Below are 14,796 nucleotides of genomic sequence, written 5' to 3' on the forward strand. Positions count from 1 at the left end.
ACGGGACTCCTATGTGCCTACTCTGCTCCTACTTCTCCTACCCGGAGTTCTGAAGAAGTTCAGGAATGACTGGTCTCAAGACCTCCTTGTTGCTCCAGATTGAGCGAGGAGAGTTTGGTCCCTGGAATTTCTGGTCATGAGCATCAGTTCTCTGATCAGGTTGCTGCTTCAGGAGATTCTTCTGTAACAGCAGCAGCTCAAGGTCTTGCATCTGCACCTGCATAATCTACACCTACATGTGTGGAGATTGAGTGGCAGCAGTGACTGCTTTCCATCTCCCTCCTGAAGTAGTGGATTTCATCTTGCGGCCAGGCAAACTTCAACAAAGTCTGTTTACGCCGGACAGTGGGACAAGTTTGTGGCTTGGTGTGACACCTTTAATATGAATCTGTTGCTGCTCAAACTGTTGGATGTGCTGTTAGTTTTGTCTGTCGCCCAACAAAGACTTGCAGTGGGCACTGTTAAATGTTATTTGATTGCCCTTCCAGCCATTTTGTGGGCACCAGACCAACCGTCCTTGTTCAAATCATCTGTTGTCACTTCATATGCTTTCTCCTAAACCCGTCTTGATGCCACAGTGGGATCTTATGTGCACCCCTTTGAACTGATGCACAGCTTCCCTCTCCGCCTCCTGACTCTGATGGTCTTTCTCGTCACAATAACTTCAGCCCATCTTATGAGTGAACTTCAAACTCTTTGTCTTGCCGCCCCACACCACCTTCTTTCATGACATATTGGTACTGAGCACTAGAGTAGTGATTCTACCAAAGGTTTTGACTCCATTTCACCTTGGACAGCCCATCACACTCCCAACCTTCTTTTCTCTGCCTCACCCCTTGAAGGAGGAGAGACTATTTGTTTCTATCCCAGAAGAGAGTTGAGCTTTTACACTGACCGCACCAAAGACCACGTTCTCTGCAGCAAAGAAAAGCAAGGAAATGCAGAAGAAAACTCTGTCCAGGTAGATAGTCCTCTGCATTAAGATCTGCTATACACTGGCCAAGAAGTAGCCTCCAGAAGTACTGAGGGCCATTCCACCAGGTCCAGGCTGCGAACACACTCTAGGTCAGAAGTGCTTTTCCTACCAGGTTTTCTTATTCTTAGAAATTCTACAAACCTCCACATATGAACAGGCTGGTTCAAGAAGTTGTCTGCTCCAAGTGAAGTATGCATTGAAGGAAGTATTCAAAGCTCAAAATATTTAGGGGTAATGTTACTTTGTGGTGGGAAGGAAGAGGCCAAATGAAGGTTGCAGACTCCTGGGTTTGGAACGTGGCTAAAAGAAAAATGTTGTATGTTAGCTCTTCGTCAGAGGTTTGCAGCTACACAAAGGTGACTTGAAATTTCTCCTTTGGCATTCAGAATGCGCAGTGCATACTTGCATATCCCCGTCACCAAGGAATGGCATACGTCCTTGATATTTGTGGTAAACACGTGAAACTCCCTTGATTCTTCTTTTTAGCTCGATTAGCTCTGTACCACTCCTCTGATTGAAAATCTGTGTTACGACCAGATCATATGAAAAAGGTGAAAAAGTTCATGTACATTTTGAGGCCTTTCAGAATAGGGATTTTAGTTAAACCAGAACAAGTCAATATATCTCCTGATAAAGAGGATAAAACATACGTTAACCTGCCCCGCCCGCGCTGCGCTGGCACAGTGGGCATGAGTGTTTCCTTTGAAGTTGAGATGTCTTCTATCCAACTGAAATGCTAGCAGAAATACGGTCCATTACTCCACCATCATTAAAACCAATCGCAGCCTTCCTCTGTTCAGTGGCACCCTATTACTTCATTTCTTATTGTTGGATGTACTTGATTCCAAGAATACTTGTAAGACTTGCGGTGCCAAAGAACTAGAGACTGGGAGAACAGTCTGTGCTGTCTACCTCTTCCAGTGCCCTGTTGCCACAAGACTTTGTAGGTGGGGGTTGAATTTTATTTCAGAAGATGTTACAGGCTGGTTGCTTCGATGGCAAAATGGGATACTCACAATGATCATGCAGTAGCCCAAGTTTTATGATCAGAAAATCAGAAATTTGCATGTTAAAGAGGTCATAAGAATATTTAGCTTTCAAGAACTTCCATCTTTGAGAGGAATGGGTTTTTGACCAGCTGGTTCTGTGATTTTCTATATGCTTTTGCTGCTATTCCTGCTAAAAGGTTTGCTTATGCTGATCAAATCCAGTACCAGGATAATCGTAATGCCAATGCCACCTCTGCCCTTGTCCCATATGAAGATCCTCACAAATGGCAGCCATGCAGACCTTACCTCATGTCTAGGACAAATGGCAGCACAGACCATCACTGCCTGTTATCACTGAACATGACAGATTTGCTCCTGAATACCTTCAGTACCGTTCTTCCCACAGTATTATCATTTTCAATAGAGCTAAAAGAGCATTGACAAGAGCATCATATGCTTTCAGATGGACGCAAAAGGATTTGAAAAATAGCATGACCAGTCATTACAAAAACATGTCAGGAAGAGATGGTCCTACAATATTTGTTTCTGTTTTGCTGCATCAGGCCTTCAATGCCCTTCCACTAAAATGCATTTGCTAGCCTTTACTTACCACATGCAAGTCATGTTCTTCAGAGACATCTTATTTCACCCTTCCAAGTAAGAGTAAAGGGCGAGTATGTGGCCTAACAGCTAGAGTGGTCGACCTCAAAGCTGGGGAAGTGGGTTCGAGTCTTGGCAGGGATGCTCAACATCCTGTGATTCTGGGCAAATCACTTAATCTCCCTGTGCCTTCCAAAAATGAATGTGTCAGTCTGTAACGTAACTGGTGCTCATGTAAAGCCCTCTGATACCTTCTGGTTAAGTTTGCGCTATACAAAATCCCCCCCCCCCCACCTCCCCCCCCCAAAAATAAATAAATGATTTTTGAAATCTTTAAACACACTCTAGTACAGCATCCTCAGTAATGTCACATTGTAAACTCCATATTGATGGGCCCACCGTTTAAAATATGTGTAGGCAAGATTTGCAACATTAGTCTTGGTACATTGCATTCTCAGTGGCTGGCATATTGGCCACAAGGATCAGTGAGGTTTAAACCCTTTCCTTTGTCGTCAAGGATCTCAGATTTTCTTATTTCCAAGATTGAGCTCTGTTTTTAACAAACCAGTTCAGTAAAGCAGTGTAATCTCTGTACAACTCTGACATGAAGACCACATTCAGATATTACCTAAAAAAAAAAAAAATCTTAAACAGGTCAATGTGAGCCATGGAACTCTCCATATAGAATTTCCTTCAGCTGCACAATCTGTTGCAGGGTGGATAATACCATGCATTTTCTCTTCCTTCCACTAATCAAACTAACCCCTTGCGTCCGAGGTTCGAAGTTGGAACATCACTGGTAAATGACTGTTACCCACCAGACTCTATCCTGTAATGCCATTTGCCCAGGATTCCACAAACAGGCCACAGACAGACACCTTTTTTCACTTTTCATAACACAGTTGATCTAATCCTTTCTCTCCTCTTTGGGTATCTAAATCGATTTGAGCATAGCCTGTGCAAACCCCTAATATTTTACCGTCATTATCTTTCTTGGTGGCCTTGATGTTTTTTCTTACCAACTGCTTCCCAATTAGATTCTGGCCATCTGCGTATGCTGCCAATCATTGGTTTAAGGAATGTGATCCTATTTCTCCGAAACCTGTGCACTTAACGTTCCTACAGTGGCTGGGATCTAACTACACAACGTGACCATGCATTGTGGATGTATTGTTTTTAGCTTAAAAAATCTTTTTTTGTGCCTCTGCTTTTTGGGGCTTAGACTTTTAGAAGTTGAAAGCGCTTAAACCTCTTATCACACTGACCAGCGGACAAACATAATTTTTCTTCAAAGATAGAAATTCCAGGCTTAGGGAGGGCTCTCAGACCTAAGTAAGCCCTGGCTGCTGCAACTCTGAAAAAAGTCCTTATTTCCCTACACTAAGCTTCATCCCAAGTTCTACACACAGCTTAACGCGGGGGCTCCACCCCAAGATATTTATTCAGTATAATATTACCCAGGACCTAACAACGTGTCCCAAAGATGCTTGTGTGGCCTAACTTGTGTATTGCTTCAGAAACCTAAAATCGGTTGTGTTTACAGGACGCATCTGCCATTGGTCTTATCTTACTGGTTGTCTGGCACTCGTTCTAGGAATAACATCTGTTTCCCAGTCCTGTGGGACAAGGCAAAGAGTTGTGGTATTGCGAAAAAATTGTGTAGACTCAGACAAGTAAAAGCATCTCAGCCTTTCAGTTGCCTCTGGTTTTGAGCATAGCAGGAGCAGAAAGCTCACAAACATGCTCTCTGCCCTAAATGTCATCAACCCGTCTCTACTGATGGAGATTTCTTGCACGTCCTATACAGATGCCCCTCAAAAAAAGATTAACACTTTATATGAATTTTCCGTTCTTTGGTAACTCAACATTGTTTTATTATTACCCAAAAAGAAATTTACTCTCTTATGTATCTGAATCTGTTGGCGATGGTTATAGTCTTGCTTTCAAGGCAAAACACAGTTCCAGGAAGAGAGGAACTGTGATAAAGGTCCTTAGTCAATATATGATGGAGCTCTATAACTGTAACTCCTCTGAACCGCTCTCTGAAAGATGTAGCAACAGAAAACTTTGCCAATTGAAGCAATAGTGTGTTTACATCCCTATCTAGGACTCTTTCTGCATTAGGCTTCTAAGCCTAGGTTCCTCTTCCCAATCTATCCCCATTCAGTGATTGCCTCTGTGCCCTTTCAGCTTCTCTTAACGTATAAACTCCTCCAAGAGGTATACAGTTAGGGCTGTGCTTCTTATACTTGTGCATCCATTGGATTACCAACTCTGGTCCAGCCCCAGTACACCCCTGTCTTTTTTTTTTTACTGTTGGGCAGATCTATGTACTAGATTAGGTCTACCACAACCACAAAAGCCTACCTTCGGATTTAGGCAAACAAAAACTTTGCTCACAAGGCATATATTAGCAGCATTCACCACTATTGACCACTAAGTGTGAGAGACCTGAAGCTTAACGCGCATCCTTAAATAGCTGGACTAAACTGGACAAATTGAGACGCTTCATATTCCATGTCACCTTCCTAAACTCTGCAGTCCCTTCAAATCAACACAGTTCATTGGCATACGTTTGGGTATCCACAACATTGGACACCACACTGCTGCTGATAACATCTCGAGTTGGTAGGTCAAGGGGCAATCTGCCTAAAAGAGGTTTATGATTTACATTTTTACCTAATGTTAACCGAATTGATGCTAGGCTGTTTTACCTTTGGGTTAAACCAAGTGTCTGCTGGTTTATGATGACTGATGATCTGCATTGCTGGAATCTTGATTGTGTTTTTTTATTGCTTCCTCCTTTGAACTGGCTTTTGTTATTAGGCAATGAGAGCACATTTTAAATGGTCCAATTTTCAGAGCATCTCACTCTGTCCCTGTTTATTTAGTTTAAAATAACCTTTTTTCATTCATGTACACTGTGTCAGTAGCCAATTCAGGATTGCAAATGGTGTATTTTTCTGGGGTCTGTCTTAGCATAAATGTTTAGATAAATGTCATTGTGTTCTCTGAACTGTTTTTGTACCTCTATCTTGATGGCAATTGTGATGGCTTTGTTTAGGTCCCAGTTCAGACAACTTTGAAGATGATATGAGTACATGCGTTCTTGGACCATCTGCTACAGTTTTGGAAGAGTCGAGAAAAGAAACCACTCCTGTACAACTTCCAGTTTCTGGACCAGAGTTAGCAACTATGATGAAAATTGGCACCAGAGTGATGAGAGGTGTTGACTGGAAATGGGGAGATCAGGTATCAAGTGAATGTTTTACTTGCGGTTTCCTTTTTGCTTGCACATATGTCAATTTCTTTTCGATTTCTCAGAGTAGTAGACTATAATCTCTGCTGGATGAGGATTGCACAATGTAGTAAAAAAGGCATAACTTTAATATCTGCTGACTACATTTTGTGTTTTCCTTTTTAAACACTTTGCCTCTAAGTTAACTCTAAAAGCAAATCATTTTATAAAGGTTGTTGTTCCCTCTGCAGATATTGTATATCTTTGTAATATCAGAGCCTCATGTTGGGACAACAGACACTATTTTTTCACTGTGGTATTGTTCCTTCTAGAGCCACTTATGCTTCAGGCGTCGCACTGCCATTGCACCCTGCCTAATAGATTTGGCTACATCCTGTTAGCATTGTGCAGTAGGTCTGCAACACCTTGGTTACCTACCATCTTCACTTAATATGTGATAAAAAAGAACCCTGTAGCCCTTTGAACTTGAAGAGATGAAGTACTAGTAAATGCCCTAGAAAGGAAAAATATTTAAAAGAAGGTATAGGGTAGAATAAACGACTTATTCATTTTTATTTTGTGCTCATTCCAACCAGTGGCCATGTCTACAACATAGTTACCCTTGTGGATATTTAGCCCTTAGTGCCTCGTTATGTACAACAAGCTTTTTAGAAATTCATATAAGGAGTAAAGCACATCCTTTATCTTCAGCCGTGAATACATCCCAACACCCATCACTGTGGTAGTCCCTATTCCTGGTGCAGCTGTCTTAAGTGCAAATGAGGTTGCCTTCACTCCTTGTGACTACACTTAGTTCAGCAACTCATTCCTAAACCCCCTTAAATAATTGTTAACAACCCAGACGCACTAACACTCGTACAATTTACTTCTGTTATATGATCAGACCACTTCCTCATTGCCTTGCAACAGAAAACACCAAAACCCATCACAACTAAAACCTTCCTACCCCCAACCACATACTGACCACGAAACAAGCTGAATATGGAGGAACTAGAAAATCTCCTTATCTCCAACTCAGATCTGGTTTCCATCAATTCTGTACAGTCTACGGATGACTCCAGAGAGCTTATGCTCTCTCAAGTCCTCTGAAGTCATCGAAGCATTACAAAAGAAAACACACCCTTGGATGAATGCAAATGCTAAGCTTGAACGCAACTGGCTCAAAAACTAATAACCCCGAAAACAAGATTTTATTTATTTATGCTGCGCGAATAAAGGCCATTGCAAATTGATAGAAACATATATATAAAAAAATAACAGCGTTCAGTTCAGTAATAAAGTGCTAGTTGCAAATAGATATCAAATATGGAATTTCTTGTTAGTAATACAAAAGACGGTGTCTTTCACTGCTGTAGCACAAGTTGTAAAAGCATTCAAATATCAGTTCATCATTATCTAAAGTAGTTCATTCAGGGTGCTGCTGTATGTCGTTTTTGTGATTTTGGTATGTTGAACTGGTAACTGATTTCAAACATTTGAATCTAAAATTCTGAGTGGTGTAAGTGCATGTTTACAAATCTCAATCTGCCGTTGCTCCCATTGTGGTGCGATTAAAAATGCAGGTGCGTAAGCTTATTCCTTGCTGCCTCGACTATGTCCAGGTCTTTCTTGAGTTTGTAATATGAAGTCCTGGTTTCTAGTTTCTGCCCTTTAGATTGTCGTGTGCGCTTTTGGTGAGCTTATACTACAGAATTTAAAAAGTCAACAATCAAAAAGCAAAAAAAATATACTATTCAAACTGAATCCACAACGGCAAATTTACCAATAAAAAATTCTATAGAATACTTGCCGAATTCCGTAATCCAAAAGACACAAGCTACCAATCCCATTTCTTAAGGTTTCTCAAGATTTTTGTGAGAAACTTTCTAACCATAACACATTTAAGGCAAATTTGTTGGATATCCACTTAAACAACAAAAAGCCAACAAACCCAACCTATTTCCCACAATACCCTCTAGCCAAAGGCAAACACATCAACTGTGCTCTTTCACAGAACTATCACCAACTGAATTTCTGGATCTTGTCAAAGCAAGCAAGCTTGCAGTCTCCCTCTCTGACCCTTGTACTCTTCAAATCTTCAAAAACATTTTATTATCAACTTAAGCTGCCATTGTGAGAAGCTGGCTTAGTATATGGTGCTCATATACTAAAATAGAGGGATGCGAACCATGACTCAAGTGAAGACAGTACCCAGAGGACGTAGAAATGCCAGGAACCCAAGAAACCACCTGTGGTAGGTACCCAGGAACCCCACAGTGGTCGTGTGCAGAGTGGGAACACGACCGCAGGCTCAATTCAAGTTAATGGGTAAGTTGCAGTTGCAATATTAAAGAAGGACCCTCCCCAGTGTACCCTGAAGAAATCCTGTGAAAGACAGAAGTTGGAGAGCCACCCCACCTGTGGATACCGTTGGAACCAGGATACCTACACCAGGGAAGCCGGGAGCATATGTGCAAAGTGACATCGGAACTGCTGTCAAATTCAATGGAGGACTTCAGGAAGATGCTGCTGGCGAACAAGTGGAAAGTGTCCGTCAGAATCCGAAGGTGGATTCAATCAATGACATTTATAGAGCGCGCTACATACCCGTAGTGTCTCAAGGCCCTGGGGGGGGGGGTGCCGCTACTGCTCGAACAGCCAGGTCTTCAGCTTCTTCCTGAAGGAGAGGTGGTCTTGGGTAAGGCGCAGGTCGGTCGGGAGGGAGTTCCAGGTCTTGGCGGCCAGGTAGGAGAAGGACCTTCCTCCTGTAGTCGCTCTTCGGATGCGGGGGACGTCGGCGAGGGCGTGGTTGGTTGATCGGAGGTGGCGTTTGGGAGCGTAGAAGTTGACTCGGCTGTTGAGGTAGCTCGGGCCTTGGTCGTGTAGGGCTTTGTGTGCGTGGGTGAGGAGGCGGAAGGTGATTCTTTTGTTGACCGGGAGCCAGTGAAGGTCTCTCAGATGTCCGGAGATGTGGCTGGTTCGTGGGATGTCGAGGATGAGTCTGGCTGAGGCGTTCTGGATCCGCTGGAGTCTCTTCTGGAGCTTGGCGGTGGTACCGGCGTAGAGGGCGTTGCCGTAGTCCAGTCGGCTGGTGACGAGGGCCTGGGTGACGGTCTTCCTGGTCTCGGTGGGGATCCACCAGAAGATCTTCCGTAGCATGCGAAGGATGTTGAAGCATGCCGATGAGACGTTGTTGACTTGCCTGGTCATGGAGAGGGAGGAGTCCAGGATGAAGCCCAGGTTGCGTGCGTGGTCTGTCGGTTTGGGTGCGGTGCCCAGGGCGGGAGGCCACCAGGAGTCGTCCCAGGCGGAGGGTGAGGAGCCCAGGATGAGGACCTCCGTCTTGTCCGAGTTCAGTTTCAGGCGGCTGGTCGTCATCCATTCGGCTACCTCTTTCATCCCTTCGTGCAGGTTGGCTCTGGCGGCGGCGGGGTCGTTGGTCAGGGAGAGGATCAGCTGGGTGTCGTCGGCGTAGGAGATTATGTTGAGGTTGTGCTGGCGTGCGATGGCCGCGAGGGGGCTCATGTAGACGTTGAAGAGGGTGGGGCTCAGAGAGGATCCTTGAGGGACGCCGCAGATGACTTCGGTGGCCTCTGACTTGTACGGTGATAGACGGACTCTCTGTGTTCTTCCGTCGAGGAAGGAGATGATCCATTCCAGCGCCTTGTCCTGGATTCCGACGTTGCTGAGGCGCTGTACTAGGGTGCGGTGGCAGACAGTGTCAAATGCCGCGGAGAGGTCTAGGAGGATGAGGGCCGCTGTTTCTCCGTTGTCCATCAGGGCTCGGATGTCATCGGTGGCGGCGATGAGGGCGGTCTCGGTGCTGTGATTGGCTCGATAGCCGGACTGTGAGGGGTTGAGGGATCCATTCGTCTCGAGGAAGGCGGCCATCTGCTTGTTGACGGTCTTCTCGATGACTTTGGCTGGAAACGGGAGGAGCGAGATGGGGCGGTAGTTCTTGAGTTCGGTGGGGTCCGCTGTGGGTTTCTTGAGAAGAGCGTTGAGTTCGGCGTGCTTCCAGCTCTCAGGGAAGGTGGCGGTGTCGAAGGATGTGTTGATGATGTCTCGCAGGTGGGGTGCGATGACAGCGTCAGCCTTGTTGAAGATGTGGTGAGGGCAGGGGTCAGTCGGTGATCCGGAGTGGATGGAGTTCATCGTGCGGGTGGTGTCTTCGGTGCTTATCGGGGTCCAGGCGTGGAGGGTGGTGGCGGGGGGTGGTTGTTCGGTCTTGGTGTTCGTTGGTTGGTTGTTGAAGCTGTTGTGTATGTCCGCGATCTTGTTGTGGAAGTAGGAAGCGAGGGAGTTGCACAGGTCTTGCGATGGGGTGATGTCGTTGTTTCCTGCGCTGGGGTTGGATAGCTCTTTCACGATGTTGAAGAGTTCCTTGCAGTTGTGTGCGTTGTTGTCCAGCCGGTCCTTGAAGGCAGTTTTCTTGGCGGCGCGGATCAGCTGGTGGTGCTTCCGGGTGGCCAGCTTGAAGGTGGACCTGTTGTCTGGTGTAGGATCCCTTCTCCAGACTTTCTCGAGGGCTCGGCAGTTCTTCTTGGAGCTCTTGAGTTCGTTGGTGAACCACGGGGCTTTCTTGCTGCCGGAACTGCAGGGCGGGGTTCTCAGCGGGGCGAGTTCGTCCGCGCAGTTGCTGATCCACTTCGTGAGGTTGTCGGCGGCCTGGCTGGGGTTCGCTGAGCTGGCGGGAGGGTGCTGGCTCAGGGAAGCGGCGAGCTGGTCTGCTGTGATCTTGTTCCAGCTTCTGCGGGCGGCCTGATGCTGGTGGTGGTGGGTCGTCGTTTTCTTGAAGGTGAAGTGGACGCAGCTGTGGTCCGTCCATTGAAGCTCTGTGGCGTGGCTGAAGTCGATGTTTGTGCTGGAGGAGAAGACTGCGTCGAGTGTGTGTCCGGCGAGGTGGGTGGGGGTGGACACCAGCTGCTTGAGTCCAAGATTGGCGAGGTTGTCGAGCAGGGTGCTGGTGTTGCGGTCGTTGTTGTTCTCCAGGTGGAAGTTGAGGTCCCCCAGGAGGATGTAGTCAGCGGAGGGGAGCGCGTGCGGGCTGACGAAGTCGGCGATGTCCTCGCTGAATTGGGTGCGTGGTCCCGGAGGTCGGTAGATCAGGGTGCCTCTGAGGGTGGTGTTCGGGTTGGTGTGAATCTGGAAATGCAGATGTTCGGCGGTGGTCAGGGTGTTGTCGGTGCTGGTCGTGAGACGGATGGTGTTCCTGTGGATGATGGCGATGCCTCCTCCCATCTGGTTGGCGTTGCGGTCCCTCCGGACGATCTTGTAGCCCTCTGGGATAGCGATGGCGATGTCGGGAGCTGAAGAGGCGTTCATCCAGGTCTCTGTGAGGAAGGCGACGTCCGGATTCAAGGTAAGAAGTACCTGCAAGCAGAGGGGGCAGGGTCTATGCCACTCAGGAGTGACCAGGGGCACGGAAGTCGAATGCCCACCGATGTCAGGTGTTGCAGTAGAGTTTACAGTGATTTTGGAGCTCCAGCTGTGCGGACAGGCGATGCTGTGGACGACCAGTAGCTGTTCACGAGCAGTCGGATGTCGAGAGTTGAGGGGTCTGTGTCCGTCAGGAGCACAAACAAGCCTTGGCAACCGCAAACCGCATGGAAAGCGGAAAAGGTGCAGTGTCGGGACCAGCAAGGTCCAGGTGACTCGCCACAAGCAGGGTAGTCAGAGAAGACCCTGAACAATCAGGGAAGCCTGCTGAAATCAAAGAAGACCCTCAAATGGACCCACAGGCTGGAGGCACTGGAGTCTCGAAAGGAGCTCAAGCAGCTCACCAAAGATGAAGGCCCACTGTGCTAGGGATACGACGAGGACGAAGATCTTGGTCACAGGAGAAGCTTGGGGTAGAGGCTACTCGGAGCCTGAAGATTTCTGAGAAAGAGAGCTAACAAGCCTTTGCGACCACAAGTCGACACGATGAACAGGGGTTCGGTTCCTGCAGGTCTGACTAGGGATACTGGCCTCAAACACAGTGAGAGGACAGGGCAGGCCTCAAGGGATGTGAAGAACCACCACCTATGTTGCTGAGCCTTTCAGAGTCCCTTGGAGCCCAGGAGCAGCAGACCGGTCAGCGTGGTTGCGGTGCATGCAGATGCAGGGAAGTGACTCCTTCACTTCAGGGGACATTCCTTCAGGTGTCTTCGATGCCCACATGTCTTGGAAGGTTCCAGAATGGAGCACAGGCACAGACTTTGCAGCAGACGAGCAGGGCGACGAGACCAGGAGCAGAAGGAGTCTTCCCAGTTGCAGTCTTGATACCCAGAGTGAAGTCCAGCGAAGTCCAGAGTGCCCAGACGGTCGAAGATGAAGTGATGTCTTGATATGAATCTTGTCCCACGACGAATCTGTGGACCCACCGACAGGTAAACCCTTAAGTACCATAGGGAAAGGGTTTGGGATGAATAAGGGTTCCCTCCCAGGGGAGGGGTTTGGACTTGGGGAGGATACTCCTATGTCCTTTGTCCAGTTTTGCTCCAGAGCGGGAGCCAGTGGCTCCCTGAGCTGGTTTGAACTGGACTATGCAAGGAGGACACCAAATGTGCCCCTCAAGCAGACTGAGTGGCACTGGCAAGTGCTCTCACCATGTCACAATACACTAAACCCTGTCTGGGAGGTGTTCTCACCTCCCTGTGACAGGATACCTATTGTTCTGCCTTCCTCTGTTCGAGCTTGGCTCAGCAGCAAAAGGGCAGAATCTTGTCTCTGGTCAGAAGCAGCCATGTTGTGTTGTCCGGGTCTAGAAGACTGGTACCAGGAGCACTGAGGGCCTCCCGTAGGAGCTTTACAGTGCAGTTAACCATACCTTCCACGGTGTGGTGGTATGATTCCAACATGTTTGATAACAAACACGACAAGGTTTGTTACAGCCAGTTTAAAGATGGTTTCCACTTAATAATGACGCATGGCCACTCTATGTATCATAATGGCTGATGCACTTACAACCTGGGAGAATGGACTCCGAAGGTTGTTAGGGATGTTCTGCTCATAAAGAGGCACCCTCACTCTTAGAACCGGGCACCCTGCCTTCAGGATTGAAAGGCCTACCTTAGGAGTAACTTGTAGGTTTTAAGTGTAGTGACCTCAGATATAGGAAAACCTATATCTGTTGTAAGTGGGCTAGCACCAGCTTACACAGGCTGCAATGGCAGGCCCATAGTCACAATATGAGTGGTCTCTTATGGGTGGCATAAGATATGCTGCAGCCCATGGGAGACCCCTGGTGTACCTATGCCCTGGGTACCTCAGTATCATATACTAGGGACTTACAATGGTACACCAGTAGCCAATCTGAGATGTACCCAAGTACTCACCATAGTCAATTTAGGGGAGAAAGCACAGAGACTGGGGTCCTGGTTAGCAGGATCCCAGCCAGGCTAGTCAGAAACCGCATAGCACCAGGCAAAATGTTGAGGTAACCATAAAAGCAGATTCTACTTTCCTACAGTCATCACTTTAAGAACACTCATCCACAACTCCTTAACAGGAGCTTTCTCAGCAGACCTAAAAAATATACACACACCCTTTAAATAATTAAAATACACACAAAAAAACTTGCCTGGACAACTACTGACCCATAGCAAATAGACAATTCCTTGGCAAACTTAAAGAAAGAGCAGCTTTCTCCTGATGTCCTAAATCATTGTAGATAATTCCAGACTGGATTCCGTCACAGATGAAATACTGGATTGACCCTAATCTCTGTCTGGGATAACCTTAAAACCACTGTGGCCTAGAATGTAGTTGCTCTCCTTCTTTTGGACATTTCAGTGGATTTTGGCACAGTGAATCACTATAGTTAAATAACAGGAGAGAGAGGGTAATTCAAGACCCTCTTAATCTCCCTGGAACACTATTATATAAACAACAAAAGAGCGCAACTTACAAACAAAGAGCCAGCAGTAGAAAGTCACTCTAAGATTTAAAAAGAACCCTCACTCACCAACCTAGTTGGTGACATGCTTCATCATTGGGTTCCCACCAGAGAGGCCGAGTGCCTCCCTGGTGTGCTACAACGCCTGCTTACACCGGAGCAGGGTTTTTTAGTGTATGGTAGGTAGCTTGTAGTCACACTTTCACGGGGTCCTCGTGCAGGGAGTATGTAAGAATCCTACGGGCGCGCTGCTATGACTAATGTGTGACTACAAGCTACCGCCCCCCTCTTGGACCCATGTCGTGAGGCCAACCTACGCTTCACAAATATCCAGTTTATAGAAATCCTGAGGACACTTTCAAAAACCGTGCGTTATTGGGGTCCTCTTCACCACCAACGGCTAGGGTGCGCCTTAGCGTGTGCACACCGCCGGGGTGGTTTGGTCCTGACCAATGCCTCACCAATATTTCAGAGAGGCAGAAACATGTTGACCACTCTTTTATTTCACTTTAGGATACATATGGTATAAGTAAACAGGAGTTAGATATCCTTTATTTTTTTTACCTATGCCTGGTTTTCTGCCAATAAACTTTTTGGGATAAAACCAAGGCATTTTTAAATTACTTCTTTTTGAACTCACTATTTTGCACACTTACACCATACACTAAAAAAAAACCTGCTCCGCTGTAAAGAGGCGATGATGGATTAAACCCAGATCAGTTGACTGGGGTTAGTGCTTGCAATGTTCAACACTCCATCCATCATCCCCTTTGGTTTTCTTTGTTCGCCCTGAGTTGGCAGGGTATGCCCAGCCAGATGTGGGTCCCTGGCTCACTTTGCCACTGGATTCAAGCTAGCCTGGCTGATGACGGCTGATTAGCCAGAAACCGGTCCCAGGATGCTTGTTTCCGGTCCAGGGAAGACTTGGCTTGGCAGTTCGGGCTGGACTGTTCCCATGAGGAACAGGGTCAGACCGATTAGCATATGGCCATATCTGAGCTGGGATGGCGGAGTGAGCTAAAGAATGATGATGGATTAAACCCAGATCAGTTGACTGGGGGTGAGTGCTTGCAATGTTCAACACTCCGTCCATCATCCCCTTTGATTTTGCTTT

At 46.9% G+C, this 14,796-nt stretch overlaps 1 protein-coding gene across 1 annotated transcript in view; it reads left to right on the forward strand.

The window, feature by feature from the left end:
* LOC146805589 (E3 ubiquitin-protein ligase HERC2-like) overlaps positions 1–14,796 on the forward strand; it is a 1,563,844-nt gene that overhangs the window by 458,034 nt on the left and 1,091,014 nt on the right. Inside the window, 1 exon segment of the mRNA XM_085622871.1 lies at positions 5,630–5,817. Coding sequence (XP_085478997.1) covers positions 5,630–5,817 — 188 coding nt within the window.

The sequence above is a fragment of the Triturus cristatus genome, chromosome 8, assembly GCF_964204655.1.
Source record: "Triturus cristatus chromosome 8, aTriCri1.1, whole genome shotgun sequence".
NCBI lineage: Eukaryota > Metazoa > Chordata > Amphibia > Caudata > Salamandridae > Triturus > Triturus cristatus.